At 42.8% G+C, this 18,360-nt stretch overlaps 1 protein-coding gene across 1 annotated transcript in view; it reads right to left on the bottom strand.

Moving 5' to 3' along the window:
- LOC122549478 (lipoxygenase homology domain-containing protein 1-like) overlaps positions 1 to 18,360 on the bottom strand; it is a gene marked incomplete at its 5' end in the record, with an annotated part of 196,978 nt that overhangs the window by 163,297 nt on the left and 15,321 nt on the right. The window contains one exon of the mRNA XM_043689337.1: positions 11,923 to 12,004. Coding sequence (XP_043545272.1) covers positions 11,923 to 12,004 — 82 coding nt within the window. The remainder of the gene's footprint in view (positions 1 to 11,922; positions 12,005 to 18,360) is intronic.

The raw sequence follows: 18,360 nt of genomic DNA, 5'->3' as shown, positions 1-18,360 counted from the left end.
AAGCAGGTGTATCTAGACTAAGTTTCAAAGAACCCAAAGGTTCTTGCAATTATTGAAACACAGAAACTAGGAGCAGGAATAGGTCATTCAGCCGCTCAAGCCTGATCTACCATTCATTCGGATCATAGTTGATCCTCTATCTCAATGTCATATTCCAGCTTTCTCCCCATACCTCTTCATTCCTTTAAAAATCTAAATAAAATTCTCTTTCTTAATTGAATAGATTCAGTGACTTGGGTCTTCACAGCCTTCTGTGAATTCCATTGGTTTATTACCTATCGCTGAAGAAGTTTTTCCTCATCTCCATCCTAAATGGGCTTCCCCATATTTTGAGATTGTGTCCCTTAGTTTTAGACTTCCCAACCAGGGAAAAGATCCGTCCTTGCATTTAGTCTATCCAGCTCTGCAGATCATCTTCCATTATTCCAAGCACGAGTGAATACAGTCAAACCAATCTCACCTCATGAAACTCTCCTACTTTCCTTATATCAGCATTGTGAACTTCTATGGCTCAGTTGGCTGAAATGTTGGTTTGCAAAGCAGTGTGATGCTAACAGCATGTGTTGAATACCTACACCGGCTGAGTTTACCATGAAGGACTTGCCTTCCCAACGTCTCCCATTGTCTGAGGTTTGGTCGATTTGGAGGTGCTGGTGCTCGACTGGGGTGGACAAAGTTAAAAACCAACACCGGGTTGTAGTCCAACAGGTTTTTTTGGAAACACTAGCTTTAGGCACTGCCTCTTCATCAGGTGATTGTGGAACATGACCGTACGACACAGAATTTATAGCAAAAGGGTTACAATATCATGGAATTGTAATGATATGTTAAACAACTTTAGCTAAAAATCACACAACACCAGGTTATAGTTATTAAACAAATTAAGATTAAGACTTTCATCTGTTGGAATGGGATATGGTGGTTTAGGTTATTTAATATGTAAAACTCAGAATTACATTCTCAAAATGGCATCAGCTTAACTAATAATAGGTGTCAGTTCAACTCAGACAATGCATTAAATGTGTGATGGGAAATTCTGTACCAATGCTGAGAAACCACAATGACCTCCTCAGGAGACAGACGCGGGCTGCCCTTTATTGTCCAGTACTTCCCCGGAGCCGAAAGACTATGCCATGTTCCTCGCGGGTCTGCAACACATTATCAATGAGGACGAGCACTTTGCCAAGACCTTCCCCACACCTCCATGTCTCGCCTTTAAACAGCCACCAAAACTCAAACTGATCATTGTTCACAGCAAATTGCCCAGTCTTCAGGACAACATTGATCCCAACACCGCACAACGCTGTCATGGCAGCCGCTGCAAGATGTGTCAGTGTGTCGACATGGATACCACCATTACATGTGGGGACACCTCCCACCATGTACGCGGCAGGTACTCATGTGACTCAGCCAACATTGTCTATCTCATAGGCTGCAGGAGGGATGCCCTGAGGCTTGGTACATTTGCAAGACTGAGCAGATACTACAATAACAGATGAACAGACAGCGCACAACAATCAATAGACTTGAGTGTTCCCTCCCAGTCGGGGAACATTTTAGCGGTCTGAGACATTCTATCTCAGACCTCCGGGTGACCATACTCCAAGACAGATTTTGGGACAAGCAACATCACAAAGTAGCCAAGCAAAAGCTGATAGCCAAGTTGGATACCCATGGGGAACCCACTGGGTTCATATCACACTACAGGTGACCCTACTGCACAATACACTTTTTCCTCACACACTCTCTCTCTCACACACATTATTACACACTCACATAGACCCTCTCTCATACACAAGCTCTTTCTCATACGCACACAAATGCACGCCCTGCAGTCACCTCCAAGCGCGTACCCTCCCATAGGCTTATACCCCATCATACTCATGCACATACTTGACCAAGCTTATACACACACATCCACACACTCTTTCACATGCACACACCCACTCTGTCTCTCCTGCCCGTTCACACATGTAAGTTTATGGGGTAAACCTGTATTTACAGAATTAAATTTTATTTTGCTCAAAAACTGCATAAACCCATGTAAGATTCTGTAAGCCCTACTTTAGAAATAGAATTGACTCAACTTGGTACACGCTTTACCTTCACACATTTAATGCATTGTCTGAGCTGAGATGACACCTATTATTAGATAAGCTGATGCCATTTTGAGAATGTAATTCTGAGATTTACACGTAAGGTGTGTTCAGGAGGGTTTCCTAACTCAACATGTTGACAGGCTGATGAGGGGAGAGGCCATTTTGGATTTGGTGCTCGGCATTGTGCCGGGATAGGTGTCAGATCTTGCTGTGGGAGAGCATTTTGGTGATAGTGACCACAACTGCCTCACATTCTACATAGCTATGGAGAAGGAGAGAAGCAGGCACAATGGGAGGATATTTAATAGGGGAAAAGAAAACTATGATGCTATCAGACGTGAGTTGGGAAGCATGTTCTGGGAGCAATTGTTCCATGGAAAGGGCATTATAGACATGTGGAGACTGTTGAAGTTGTTGAGTTGTTGCAAGTGATGCATAAATGTGTTCCTCTGAGACAGGCAAGAAGGGGTAAGATAAAGAAACCTTGGATGACGAGAGCAGAGGAGCTTCTCATCAAAAGAAAGAAGGCAACTTACTTAAGGTGGAGGAAGCAAGGGTCTTGCTCAGCTCTAGAGGATTACAGACAGGTAAGGAAGGAGCTCAAAAAAGGTCTGAGGAGAGCCAGGAGGGGGCATGAAAAAGACTTGTCAGGAAGGATTAGGGAGAATCCAAAAGCATTTTACACGTATGTGAGGAATAAGAAAATGATCAAAGAAAGAGTAGGGCCAATCAGGGATAGCATATGGAACTTGTTTATAGAGTCTGAGGAGGTAGGGGAAGCCCTAAATGAGTTTTTTGCTTCCATCTTTATGAAAGAAAAGGACCTTGTCTTGAATGAAACCATTGAGGAGCAGGTAAGCATGCTGGAACGGATAGAGATTGAGGAAGCTGATGTGCTGAAAATTTTGACAAACATAAAGATTAACAAGTTGCCAGGGCCAGATCAGATTTGTCCTTGGTCTGCTTTGGGAAGCGAGAAATGTGATTGCTTCGCCACTTGCGAAAATCTTTGCATCCTTGCTCTCCACCTGAGGACTGGAGGGAGGCAAATGTAATTCCTCTCTTCAAGAAAGGAAATAGAGAAAAACCCCGACAATTACAGACCAGTCAGTTTCACGTCTGTCGTCTGCAAGATGTTAGAAAGGATTCTGAGGGATAGGATTTTATGACCATCTGGAAGAGCATGGCTTGATTAAATGCAATCAGCACAACTTTGTGAGGGGCAGGTCATGCCTCACAAATCTTACTGAGTTCTTCGAGGATGTTACTAGACAAGTTGATGAGGGTCGAGCGGTGGATGTGGTGTATATGGACTTCAGCAAGGCATTTGGTAAGGTTCCCCATGGTAGGCTCGTTCAGAACGTCAGGAGGAATGGGATACAGGGAAATTTAGCTGTCTGGATACAGAATTGGCTGGTTGACAGAAGACAGCGAGTGGTAGTGGAAGGAAAGTATTCTGCCTGGAAGTCAGTGGTGAGTGGTGTTCCACAGGGCTCTGTTCTTGGGCCTCTACTCTTTGTAATTTTTATTAATGACTTGGATGAGGAGATTGAAGGATGGGTTAGCATGTTTGCAGACGACACAAAGGTTGGAAGTGTTGTTGACAGTATAGAGGGCTGTTGTAGGCTGCAGTGGGACATTGACAGGATGCAGAGATGGGCTGAGAGGTGGCAGATGGAGTTCAACCTGGATAAATGGAAGGTTGAACTTGAAAGTTGAGTACAGGATTAAAGACAGGATTCTTGGCAGTGTGGAAGAACAGCCGGATCTTGGTGTGCAGGTACATAGATCCCTTAAAATTGCCACCCTAGCGGACAGGGTTGTTAAGAAAGCATATGGTGTTTTGGCTTTCATTAACAGGGGGATTGAGTTTCAGAGCCGTGAAATCTTGTTGCAGCTCTATTAAACTTTGGTTAGACCACACTTAGAATGTTGTGTCCAGTTCTGTGCCCTACTATAGTGAACATGTGGACAGGGTTCAGAGGAGGATTACCAGGATGCTGCCTGGAATGGAGGGCTTATCTTACAAAGAGAGGTTGACTGAGCTCGGACTTTTTTCTTTAGAAATAAGAAGGAAGATAGGGGACCTAATTGAGGTGTACAAGATAATGAGAGGCATAGATAGAGTTGATAGCCAGAGAATTTTTCCCAGGGCAGAAATTGTTAACATGAGGGGTCATAGTTTTAAACTGTTTGGCGGAAAGTATAGAGGGGATGTCAGAGGCGGGTTCTTTACGCAGAGAGTTGTGAGAGCATGGAATGCATAGCCAGCAGCAGTTGTGGAAGCGAGGTCATTGGGGATATTTAAGAGACTACTGGACATGCATATGGTAACAGAAATTTAAGGGTTCATACATGAGGTTTACCTCACATGAGGATCAATGGTCGGCACAACACAGTCGGCTGAAGGGGCTGTTCTGTGCTGTACTGTTCTATGTTCTATATTAAAGAACCTAAACCACCATATCCCATTCTAAAGGATGAAAAACTTAATCTAAATTTATTTAATAACTATAACCTGGTGTTATGTGATTTTTAGCTAAAATTGTTTAATATATCATTACAGCTCCATGACACTGTAATCTTTTTGCTATAAATTCTGTGTCGTATGGTCATGTTCCACAATCACCTGAGGGAGAAGCAGCACCTCAAAAGCTAGTGTGCTTCCAAATAAACCTGTTGGACTATAACTTGGTGTTGTGTGATTTTTAACTAATTAGGGACAGTCAGCATGACCTAGTGCAGGGCAGGTCATATCTTATTAAACTGATCAAATGTTTCAAAGAGGTGACAAAGATGATCGATGATGGTAGAGCAGTGGATGTTGTATACATGTATTTTGGTAAGGTTTTTGACAAGGTCCCTCATGGTAGGCTCTTCCAGAAGATTAAGATGCATAGGATCCACAGTGAGTTGGCTGCATGGATTCAGAATTGACAGTGGGAGATTCAGTGATGGCAACACCATTGAATGTCAAGAGACGGTGGTTAGATTGTCTCTTGTTGGTGATAGCTATAGCCTGACATTTGTGTGTCATGAATGTTACTTGCCATTTGCCAGCCCAAGCCTGGCTATTGTCCAGAACCTATTGCATTTGGACATTGACTCCTTCAGTATACTGAGGACTCATGAATGTTGCTGAACATTATGAAATCTTCGGTGAACACTGCTTCTTCTGACTTTATGTTAGAGGAAAGATCATTGATAAAGCAATTGCAGATGATTGGGGAGTTATCAGGTGTGTTACTCACCACAATATTCCTTGCCTTGTAGCTACTGTTTATGTGAAGAATCCAGTTGAGTTTCTGGTCAATGATAATCTCCAGGATGTTGACAGTGGGGGATTCAGTGATGGTAACACCATTGAATGTTGAGAGGTGATGGTTAGATTGTCTCTTATTGGTAAAGCCATAGCCTGGCATTTGTGTGTCATGAATGTTACTTGCCACTTGTCAGCCCAAGCCTGGATATTGTCCAGATATTGTTGCATTTGGTCTTGGACTCCTTCAATATCTGAGGAGTCACAAATGGTGATGAACATTATGCAGTCATCTATGAACATTGCTACTTCTGACTTGATGTTGAAGGGAAGATCATTGATGAGGCAATTTAGATTGTTGGGCCTAGGACACTACCTTGATGAACTCCTGCAGAGATGTCCTGGAGCTGAGATGTCTGAACTCCAACAACCACGACCATCTTCTTATGTACCAGGTATGACTCTAACTACCAGAGAGTTTTCTCCCAGATTTCCATTGATTCCAGTTAATGCAGCCATGATGTCAAGGGCTGTCACTCTCATCTCACCTCTGGAATCAGCTCTTTTGTTCATGCTAGAACCAAGGCTGTAATGTGGTCAGGAGTGGCCCTGGTGGAACTCAAACTGGGTGTCACTGAGCAGGTTATTGCTGAGCAGGTGCTGCTTGATAGCACTGTTGATACCTTCCATTGAGAGTAGACTGATGGGGTAGTAATTGGCTGGTTTGGATTTGTCCTACATTTTACATACAGGATATGGGCAATTTTCCATATTGTCAGGTATATGCTAGTGTTGTAATTGTACTGGAAACAGCTTGGCTTGGGGAGTGGCAAGCTTTGGAGCACAAGTCTTCAGTACTATTGCTGAAACATCGTCAGGGCCTGTAGCGTTTGCAGTATCCAATGTCTCCAACCATTTCTTGATATCACTAAGTGCAAATCGAATTGGCTGAAGACTGGTATCTGTAATGCTGGGGGCCACTCGAGAGATCGAGATGGATCATCCACTTGGCACTTCTGGCTGAAGATTGCTGCGAAAGCTTCAGTCTGATCTTTTGCACTGATGTGCTGGGCTCTTCCATCATTGAGGATGGAAATATTTGGGGAGCCTTCTCTTGTTGTTTAATAGTCCATCATCATTCACAACTGGATTAGGCAGGACTGCAGAGCTTAGATCTATTCCATTAGTTGTGGGGTCGCTTAGCTCTGTCTATCACTTGCTGCCTATGCTGTTTGGCTTGTAAGTAGTCCTGTTTGGTGGCTTCACCATGTTGACACCTTATTTTTAGGTATGCCTGCTGCTGCTCCTGGTATGCCCTCCTGCACTCTCTATTGTATCAGGGTTGATCCCCTGGCTTGCTGGTAATGATATGCCGATCTATGAGAATGTAGATTGTGCTTGAGTATAATGCTGCTGTTGTTGATGGCCCATAGTGCCTCATGGATTTCCAATCTTGAGTTGCTAGATCTGTTCGAACGCTGACCCATTTAGCACAGCGATAGTGCTATACAACACGATGGAGGCTATTCTCAATATGAAGGTGGGACTTCATCTCCACATGGGCTGTGCAGTGGTCGCTCTTATCGATACTGTCATGGACAAGTGCATCTGCAGCTCGCAAATTGGTAATGAAGAGGTCAAACATGTTTTTCCCTCTTGTTGGTTCCCTCACCACCAGCTGCAGACTCAGCCTAGCAGTTATGTTCTTTAGGAGCCGACCAGCTCAACAGTACTTCTACTGAGTCACACTTGGTGATGGACATTGAAATCCCCCACCCAGAGTACAATTCAGGTCATTTTTATATATTGCAAACAAGGATCCTAGGACTGATCCTTGTAGTACCCCATTAATCACTGTCTGCCATTCAGAAAAAAAAGTCCTATTTATTCTCAGTCTCTGTTTCCTACCTGTCAACGATTTCCCAATCCATTCTAACATAATATCCCCAGCCCATGTTCTTTAACGTTGCATACAACCTCTTATGAAGGGTATTATCAAAAGCCTTCTGAAAATCCAAATATATCACCTGCAGCCTTTCAGAAAGACAATGTCAAAGTCTCACAATCCTCCGAGAAAAGAAATCTGTTCATCGGTTTCAAACGCATGATCACTGGTGACCCCTAGTTCTAGGTAGTGCTTGACCAAATGTTCTACTCAATAGACCTTCTTGTTATCTAAAAAATGCTCCTTCTGTAGATATTCTCTGGCGGTGTACCTCTATCACTAACCATTAGATGACCCAAGACAAAACAAAAGCATAGAAGGATTTGTAAGAACAAACTATCTTATTCAGGATTACATACTGGTAGAGGTAGAAAATACCACAAGATACCAGAAGTAATCATTTGTGAAAACACCAGACTGACCATTCTTCTGAACATCTGACATTTTGGCAATGCATGATACCATGTTTCATTTAGAAGAAATTTTGTTTTGGGTGGTTGTAAATAGCAGAGAGAGGCCCCATGACTGAAAATGCCTCAATTGGCAATCACTTGTCAAACAGCAAAACAGTCTTAGAAAAAAAATGTATTTATATAGCACTTACAAATGTGCATATAAATTAGGAGGAATATGACATTAAGCCCCTCAGTTCAGCCTTTCTAGCTCTGCCGTCTAGTAAGATCATGGTTGATCTGATTGTAACCTTAACTTTTCACTCCTTTGCTTAAACGGAGTCTGTCTACCACCGCCTTAAAATCATCCATGGATTCTGCTTCTATGACCTTAACAGGAAGACAGTTCCAAAGTTCGATGATGCTCTGAGAAAAAAAAGTTCTGCTCACCTGTCTGAAATGGGAGATCCCTGGTTTTTAAAGTGACACCTATTTTAGATTCTCAAAGACGAGGAAACATCATCTCCACACTTACCCTGTCATAACCTCTCAAGAACATGTATGTTTCACCTCTTATTCTTCTTAACTCCAGCAGATACAAGCCTGGCTTGTTCAACATTTTCTCACAGATAACCAACTCAGTACAGATATTAGTCTGGTAGAGGTTCTCTGAACTGACTCCAACACCTTATGACTAATATTGTGCACAAGAATTCAAACACTGCCTCACTAGTGTGTTGCATAATTGAAAGAAAATCTCCTTGCTTTTGTATTCATTGACATTCACAAGAAATCATAACATTCTATTAGTTTTACTGAGTATTCCGTATCTGCAAACTAATATTTTGCAATTCATGCATGAGAACACCCGATTATTCTTCATCTCAAAGTTTTGCAATCTCTACCATTTAGAAAAGATTCTTCCTTTTTTTAACTTGCTGTTATAGAGTCATAGAGTAATACAGCATGGCCCTTCAGCTCAAACTAGCCCATGCTGACAATGGTGCCCACTGAGCTATTTTCAATTGTCCCCATTTGGTCCATATCCCTCTAAACGCTGCCCATCTGTGTACCTATCCAAATTTTTTTTTAAAATGTTGCTGTTGTACCTGCCTCAATCATTCTCTCTGGCAGCCCATTCCATAAGCATATCACTCTCTGTGAAGCAGTTGCCCCTCAGGTCCTTCTTAAACCTTGCCCCTTTCACCTTAAACCTATGTCTTTTTGTTTTCAATTCCTCACCCCATGCATTCATCCTATCTATGCTCCTCATGGTTTTATACACCTCAATAAAGTCACCCCTCATTCTCCTACACTCCAAGGAATAAAGTCCTATCCTGACCAACCTCTCCCGATAGCTCTAGCCTACTATCCTAGCAACATCCTCATAAATCTTCTTTGCTCTCTTTTCTGTTTAACTATGTCTTTTCTAAAACAGGAAGACCAAAACTGTACACAATACTTAATGTGTAGCCTCACCAATGACTCATACAATCGTAACATAATGTCCAACTCCTAACCTCAATGTCTCGACTGATGAAGGCCAGCATGTTAAATGCCTTCTTCATCATCCTGTCTACCTGTGACTCTGCTTTCAAAGAACTGTGTACTTGTACTCCTAGGTCCCTCTGCTCCACAACATTCCTCAGAACCTTACCATTTACTGTATAAGTCCTACCTTGGTTTGACTTTCCAAAATGCAACACATCACACTTATCTGAGTTGAATTTGATTTGCATTTGCCAATCCTCAGCTCACTTCCCATTTCCCCACCTGTAATTTTTGATAACCTTCCTCGCTATCAATGATGTCTTCTGATGTTGTATCATCCGCAAACTTACTAATTATGCCTTGTATCCATATCCAGACCAATTATATTAGTAACAAATAATAAAAGTGACCCTGTGGCGCACCACTAGTCACAGGCCTCCAGTCTGAGAAAAAACCTTCAATCATCACTGCCTCCTACCATCGAGCCAATTTTGAATCCAATTAGCTAGCTCTCCCTAAAACCAATGTGATCCAACCTTCATGACTAGCCTGTCATGCGGGACCTTGTCAAAGAACTTACTAAAGTCCATATAGACAAGATCCACTGCTCAATCCTCATTTGTCCTCTTGGTTACCTCTTCAAAAAAGATTTGTCAGACATGACTTCCTGCATACAGATCCATGTCTACCCTCTCTAATCAGATCCTGCCGATCCAAATGTTGGTTGCTCCTGTCCTTCAGCATCCTCTCCAACAACTTGCCTACCACTGATATCTTTGCTACCTTTGCTACCTTTCTTTAAAAATTAAATAACATTAGCCACCCTTCCAGAACTTCACCAGTGGCAAAGGATGAAGCAAAGATCTCTGCAAGGGTCTCAGCAATTTCTTCCCTAGCCTCCCAAAATGTCAGAGGATGGACTTGATCAGACCCAGGAGATTAATCCATCTTAATGCACCTTAAGGCTGCAAACACCTCCTCTCTGGTAATATGTATACAATCCAAAACATCCCCACTTGTTTCTTATTTCCTTAGCATCCATGATTCTCTGCTTAGTAAACACTGAGGAGAAATAATCATTAAAAATCTCCCCAATCTCCTGTGGCTCCACACATATACAGCCATGCTGACCTTTAAGAGGACCCATTCTCTCTAGCCACTTTTGTGCTCTTGATATAACTAAAGAACCTCTTGGGATCTTTAAACCTATTTGCCAGGTACATCTCATACCCTCTTTTTACTCCTGATTTTCCGCTTAAGTGTGCTCCTACACTTTTTATAGCCATCTCGGGACTTTCTTGAGACTATTGGCTTAAATGTAATGTATACCTTCTTCCTTTTCTTGGCCAGAGCCTCCATATCCCTCATCAGCCAGGGAACCCTAAACCTGACAGCTTATCCCTTCATCCGAACAGGGACATACTTCCTCTGGACTCTTGATATCACACTTTTAAAAGCATCCCATTTGCCAGTCATTACCTTTCCTTCAAACAGACTCACCCAATCGACCTCTGCTAGATCCTGCCTAATGGCGCTGCTCGATTTTAGCAACTTAACCCGTGGACCTGTCCTACCTTTATTCATAACTATGCTAAAGTTAAGAGAGTTATGGTCACTGATCCCAAAGACACTTCAGACACTTGTCGAACCTCATTTCCCAAGAGGAGGTCCAGTTTTGCACCCTCTCAAGTAGGGCCCTCTACCTGTTAAAATGGACAATTTCACAGTTTGCCACATTATACTCTAATTCCCATATTTTCCAACTCACTTTCTCCTTTTCTGGCCTGATTATGTCCTCTTCAAAATTAACTTTTTTATCCATCTTTATATCATTAGACAAGTTGACAACTGTACCTTCTCTGCCTTCACCAAGTCATAAATTGTGAACAGTTGAGGTTTCAGAACTGATTCCTGTGAAACACCACATGTTCCTTCATGTTAACCTGAGAAAAAACTACTTACGGCTGTTCTCTACTTTTGGTATCTCTACTGACCTATTCACTGCAGCACAGTGGCTCAGTGATTAGCATTGCTGCCTCACAGCACCAGGGACCTCGATTTGATTCCAGCCTCAAGTGATTGTCTGTGTGGAGTTTGCACATTCTCCCCATATCTGTGTGGGTTTCCTCTGGGTGCTCCAGATTCCTCCCACAATCCAAAAATGCCCAGGTTAATTGAATTGGCCATGCTAGATTGCCGATAGTATTCAGTGATATATAGCTTAGGTGCATTAGTCACGGATAAATATAGAGTAATAGGATAGGGGAATGGGTCTGGGTGGGTTATTCTTCGGGGGTTCGGTGTGGACCTGTTGGACCAATTGGACTGTTTTCACACTGTAAGGATTCTATGATTTATTACCAAGCAATCTTTTATATATACTAATATGCTACACCAACAGCTTTTATTTTCCATAATGTTCCATACCTTTGATATGGCTTTTTATCAATATCCTTCTAGAAATTGCCCCTTTGCTCACAACATGGCAGCTCACTCAAGCTTTCTTTGCTGTTTGGTATGTTCTGTCTACTCTTTGACATGTCGCCTGTCGTTGAACAATTATGTGCTCTTTGATACAGCCTTTAACATTTCTAGTTAACCACAGATGTTCAGTCCATTCTTGGAATTTTTCACACTCTTTGGAATTTATCCATTTTGTACATGCTGAAACATCCCCTTAAATGACTGTTGCAGCATCTCTACTGACCTATCCTTTAATCTAATTTGTCAATTTACTTTGGATATTTTCTGCTTTCAAGCCCTTGTAACTACTCTCATTTAAATTTGAAGAAATAGTCTTAAAACCACTCCTCTCTTCCTTGAACAGAATGTTAAATTCAATCATATTACAGTCACTACTATCTGAGAGCACCATCACTGATCTCACTGCTCACTATCAGATCTGGTACTGCCTGCTCTCTAGTTGTCTCTACAAGTCATAGAGATGTACAGCATGGAAACAGACCCTTCAGTCCAACCCGTACACGGCGACCAGACATTCCAACCCAATCTAGTCCCACCTGCCAGCACCCGGCCCATATCCCTCCAAACCCTTCCTATTCATATATACATCCAAATGCCTCTTAAATGTTGCAATTGTACCAGCCTCCACCACATCCTCTGGCAGCTCATTCCATACACGTACCACCCTCTGCGTGAAAACATTGCCTCTTAGGTCTCTTATAACTTTCCCCTCTCACCCTAAACCTATGTCCTCTAGTTCTGGACTCCCCGACCCCAGGGGAGACTTTGTCTATTTATCCTATCCATGCCCCTCATAATTTTGTAACCTCTATAAGGTCATCCCTCAGCCTCTGACGCAGCAGGGAAAACAGGCCCAGCTTGTTCAGCCTCTCCCTACAGCTCAGATCCTCCAACCCTGGCAACATCCTTGTAAATATTTTCTGAACCCTTTCCAGTTTCACAACATCTTTCCGATAGGAAGGAGACCAGAATTGCATGCAATATTCCAACAGTGGCTTAACCAATGTCCTGTACAGCCACAACATGACCTCCCAACTTCTGTACTCAATACTCTGACTAATAAAGGAAAGCATACCAAACGCCTTCTTCACTATCCTATCTACCTGCGACTCCACTTTCAAGGAGCTACGAATCTGCTCTCCAAGGTCTCTGTGTTCAGTGACACTCCCTCGTATAAGCCCTGCTAAGATTTGCTTTCTCAAAATGCAGCACCTCGCATTTATCTGAATTAAACTTCATCTGCCACTTCTCAGCCCATTGGCCCATCTGGTCCAGATCCTGTTGTAATCTGAGGTAACCCTCTTCACTGTCCACTACACCTCCAATTTTGGTATCATCTGCAAACTTACTAACTATACCTCTTATGCTCGCATCCAAATCATTTATGTAAATAACAAAAAGTAGAGGGCCCAGCACCGATCCTTGTGGCACTTCACTGGTCACAGGCCTCCAGTCTGAAAAACAACCCTCCACCACCACCCTCTGTCTTCTACCTTTGAGCCAGTTCAGTATCCAAATGGCTAGCTCTCCCTGTATTCCATGAGATCTAACCTTGCTAATCAAGTTTGTGAGACATGATTTACCACATACAAAGCCATGTTGACTATCTCGAATCAGTCCTTGCCTTTCCAAATACATGCGCATCCTGTCCCTCAGGATTCCCTCCAACAACTTGCCCACCACCGAGTTCAGGCTCATCGGCCTATAGTTCCCTGGCTTGTCTTTACCACCATTCTTAAACAGTGGCACCACATTTGCTAACCTCCAGTCTTCCGGCACCTCACCTGTGACTATCGATGATACAAATATCTCAGCAAGAGGCCCAGCAATCACTTCTCTAGCTTCTCACAGAGTTCTCAGGTACACGTGATCAGGCCCCGGGGATTTATCAACCATTAACCATTTCAAGACATCCAGCACTTCCTCCTCTGTAATATGGACATTTTGCAATATGTCACCATCTATTTCCCTACAACCTATATCTTCCAAATCCTTTTCCACAGTAAATACTGATGCAAAATATTCATTTAGTATCTCCTCCATTTTCTGTGGCCCCACACAAAGGCCACCTTGCTGATCTTTGAGAGGCCCTATTCTCTCTCCAGTTACCCTTTTGTCCTTAATATATTTGTAAAAACCCTTTGGATTCTCCTTAATTCTATTTGCCAAAGCTATCTCATGTCCCCGTTTTTCCCTCCTGATTTCCCTCTTAAGTATACTCCTACTTTCTTTATACTCTTCTAAGGATTCACTCAATCTATCCTGTCTGTACCTGACATATGCTTCCTTCTTTTTCTTAACCAAACCCTCAATTTCTTTAGTCATCAGCATTCCCGATAGTTACCAGCCTTCCCTTTCACCCTGACAGGAATATACTTTCTATGGATTCTTGTTATCTCATTTCTGATGGCGTCCCATTTTCCAGCTGTCCCTTTACCTGCGAAAATCTGCCTCCAATCAGCTTTTGAAAGTTCTTGCCTAATATTGTCAAAATTGGCCTTTCTCCAATTTAGAACTTCAACTTTTAGATCTGGTCTATCCTTTTCCATCACTATTCTAAAACGAATAGAATTATGGTCGCTGGTCCCAAAGTGCTCTCCCACTGACACCTCAGTCACCTACCCTGCCTTATTTCCCAAGAGTAGGTCAAGTTTTGCACCTTTTCTAGTAGGTACATCCACATACTGAATCAGAAAATTATCTTGTACACAATTAAGAAATTCCTCTTCATCTAAACCTTTAACACTATGGCAGTCCCAGTCGACGTTTGGAAAGTTAAAATCCCCTATGATAACTACCCTATTATCCTTACAGATAGGATAGCTGAGATCTCCATACAAGTTTGTTTCTCAATTTCCCTCTGTCTATTGGGGGGGGGGGTCTATAATGTGATCATCCCTTTCTTATTTCTACATGCTGTTATAAAACTAATTTGAAAAAAGTTCCATGAACTCATCTCATTTTTCCCGTCAAAATAGAAATTTAAAACTCCCATGACTGGACCAGCATTTAATTGTGGGCGGCACGGTGGCACAGTGGTTAGCACTGCTGCCTCACAGCACCAGAGACCCGGGTTCAATTCCTGCCTCAGGCGACTGACTGTGTGGAGTTTGCACGTTCTCCCCGTGTCTGCGTGGGTTTCCTCCGGGTGCTCCGGTTTCCTCCCACAGTCCAAAGATGTGCAGGTCAGGTGAATTGGCCATGCTAAATTGCCCGTAGCCTTAGGTAAGGGGTAAATGTAGGGGTATGAGTGGGTTGTGCTTCGGCGGGTCGGTGTGGACTTATTGGGCCGAAGGGCCTGTTTCCACACTGTAATGTAATCTAATTCTCCATCCATAGTTGTCCTTGAAACAATTAACTTTCCATTTATAAATAGATTACAATATAATGCTCCTCAATACTTATTCTATTCACGTGTAAATCTCTTCCAACAACAAATCTACATTGTCATGCTGGGGACTCTCTCTCTCTGTCTACCTTTCATATATATGAGTTTAAACCAATATGGCTCAAGAAATACTGACAATTTAACTGCTTAATTCCATTATTATATACAGATCAAAACATGCATACCACTAGTTCAAAAATCCAAATTCTAAAATAAATGATCTAAAAATATTTCTAAATTCCACACTTTACATCACATTACCCACTGTTAAGGAGTGAGTTCCAGGATTTTGGACCAGCAACACTGAAGGAACAGTGATTTATTTCCAAGTCAGGATGTTCAGTGACTTGAAGGTGTTCCATGTTTCTGCTGCCTTTATCCTCCTGGTTGGTAGTTGTCACAGGTTTGGAATGTGCTGCCAAAAGAGACTTACAGCTGCTACAGTGCATCCTCTACATACTTCTGCTGAGCTTCCATGTTGGACGAAGTGGATGCTTTTGGATGTGGTATCAATCAAGTGGGTAACTTGCCTTGTAAAGCTTCTTAGGTGTCACTGGAGCTCATACAATCAAGTATGGAGTATGCCATCACACTCCTGACTTGTGCCTTAAAGGTGGGCAGGCATTGAGGAATCAAGAGGTGGCTTACTCATGGATGGATTCCTAGACTCTGACTTGCTCTTGTAGCCACTGTATTTATATGACTAGGCCTAGTTCAGTTTCTGGTCAATGCTTCCCTGGTGCCAGGATCAAGGATGTCTCAGAGAGGGTACGGAATGTTCTCAAAGGGGAGAGAGCCAGCAAAAGGTCATTGTCCACATTGGAGCCAACGACACAGGAAGGGAAAAGATTGAGATTCTGAAGGGAGATTACAGAGAGTTAGACAGGAATTTAAAAAGGAGGTCCTCGAGAGTGGCAATATCTGGATTACTCCTGGTGCTACGAGCTAGTGAGGGCAGGAATAGGAGGATAGAGCAGATGAATGCATGGCTGAGGAGCTGGTGTATGGGAGAAAGATTCACATTTTTGGATCATCGGAAACTCTTTTGGGGTAGAAGTGACCTGTACAAGAAGGACGGATTGCACCTAAATTGGAAGGGGACTAATATACTGCCAGGGAGATTTGCTAGAGCTGCTCGGGAGGATTTAAACTAGTAAGGTGGGGGGGGTGTGACCCAGGTAGATAATGGGGACGGAGATCAATCTGAAATTGGTACAGTTGAGAACAGAAGAGAGTCAAACAGTCAGGGCAGGCAGGGACAAGGTAGGACTAATAAATTAAACTGCATTTATTTCAATTCAAGGGAGAAAGTGAGGTCTGCAGATGCTGGAGATCAGAGCTGAAAATGTGTTGCTGGAAAAGCGCAGCAGGTCAGGCAGCATCCAGGGAACAGGAGAATCGACGTTTCGGGCATAAGCCCTTCTTCAAGAAGGGCTTTTGCCCGAAACGTCGATTCTCCTGTAACCTGGATGCTGCCTGACCTGCTGCGCTTTTCCAGCAACACATTTTCAGCTCAGTTTCAATTCAAGGGGCCTAATGGGGAAGGCAGATGAACTCAGGGCATGGTTAGGAACATGGGATATCATAGCAATTACAGAAATATGGCTCAGGGATGGGCAGGACTGGCAGCTTAATGTTCCAGGATACAAGACAGGAGGGGGAGTGGCAATTTTGATAAGGGATAGCATTATAGCTGTGCTGAGGGAGGATATTCCTGAAAATACATCCAGGAGGTTATTTAGGTGGAACTGAGAAATAAGAAAGGGATGACCACATTATTGGGATTGTATTATAGACCCACTAATAGTCAGAGGGAAATTGAGAAACAAACTTGTAAGGAGATCTCAGCTATCTGTAAGAATAATAGGGTGGTTATTGTAGGGGATTTTAATTTTCCAAACATAGATGAAGAAGAACTTGTTAAGTGTGTACAAGAAAATTTTCTGATTCAGTATGTGGATGTAGCTACTAGAGAAGGTGCAAAACTTGATCTACGCTTGGGAAATAAGGCAGGGTAGTTGACTGAGGTGTCAGTGGGGGTGCACTTTGGGGCCAGTGACCGTAATTCCATCAGATTTAAAATAGTGATGGAAAAGGACAGATCAGATCTAAAAGTTGAAGTTCTAAATTGGAAAAAGCCTAATTTTGACGGGTTTAGACAAGAAATTTCAAAAGCTGATTGGGGGCAGATGTTCGCAGGTAAAGGGATGGCTGGAAAATGGAAAGCCTTCAGGAATGCGATAACGAGAATCCAGAGAAAGTATATTCCTATCAGGGTGAAATGAAAGGCTGGTAAGTATAGAGAATGCTAGATGACGAAAGAAACTGGGAGTTTGGTTAAGAAAAAGAAGAAAGCATATGTCAGTTACAGACAGGATAGATCGAGTGAATCCTTAGAAGAGTATAAAGGAAGTAGGGGTATACTTAAGAGGGAAATCAGGAGGGCAAAACGGGGACATGAGATAGCTTTGGCAAATAGAATTAAGGAGAATCCAAAGGGTTTTTACAAATACATTAAGGCCAAAAGGGTAACTAGGGAGAGAATAAGGCCTCTCAAAGATCAGAAAAGCGGCCTTTGTGTGGAGCCACAGAAAATGGGAGAGACACTGAACGAGTATTTTGCATCAGTATTTACTGTGGAAAAGGATTTGGAAGATATAGACTATAGGGAAATAGATGGTGACATATTGCAAAATGTCCATATTACAGAGGAGGAAGTGCTGGATGTCTTGAAATGGAAAAAGGTGGATAAATCCCCATGACCTGATCATGTGTACGGAGAACTCTGTGGGAAGCTAGAGAAGTTATTGCTGGGCCTCTTGCTGAGATATTTAGAACATAGAACATAGAACAATACAGCACAGAACAGGCCCTTCGGCCCACGATGTTGTGCCGAACTTCTAACCTAGATTAAGTACCCATCCATGTACTTATCCAAATGCCGCTTAAAGGTCGCCAATGATTCCGACTCTACCACTACCACGGGCAGCGCATTCCATGCCCCCACCACTCTCTGGGTAAAGAACCCACCCCTGACATCTCCCCTATACCTTCCACCCTTCACCTTAAATTTATGTCCCCTTGTAACACTCTGTTGTACCCGGGGAAAAAGTCTCTGACTGTCTACTCTATCTATTCCTCTGATCATCTTATAAACCCCTATCAAGTCACCCCTCATCCTTCGCCGTTCCAACGAGAAAAGGCCGAGAACTCTCAACCTAGCCTCGTACGACTTCCTCTCCATTCCAGGCAACATCCTGGTAAATCTTCCCTGCACCCTCTCCAAAGCTTCCACATCCTTC

Source organism: Chiloscyllium plagiosum, chromosome 4 (assembly GCF_004010195.1).
Source record: "Chiloscyllium plagiosum isolate BGI_BamShark_2017 chromosome 4, ASM401019v2, whole genome shotgun sequence".
In the NCBI taxonomy this organism is placed as follows: Eukaryota; Metazoa; Chordata; class Chondrichthyes; order Orectolobiformes; family Hemiscylliidae; genus Chiloscyllium; species Chiloscyllium plagiosum.
The sequence above is the reverse complement of the archived record's forward strand: the minus strand, read 5'-3'. Positions and strand labels throughout refer to the sequence as shown.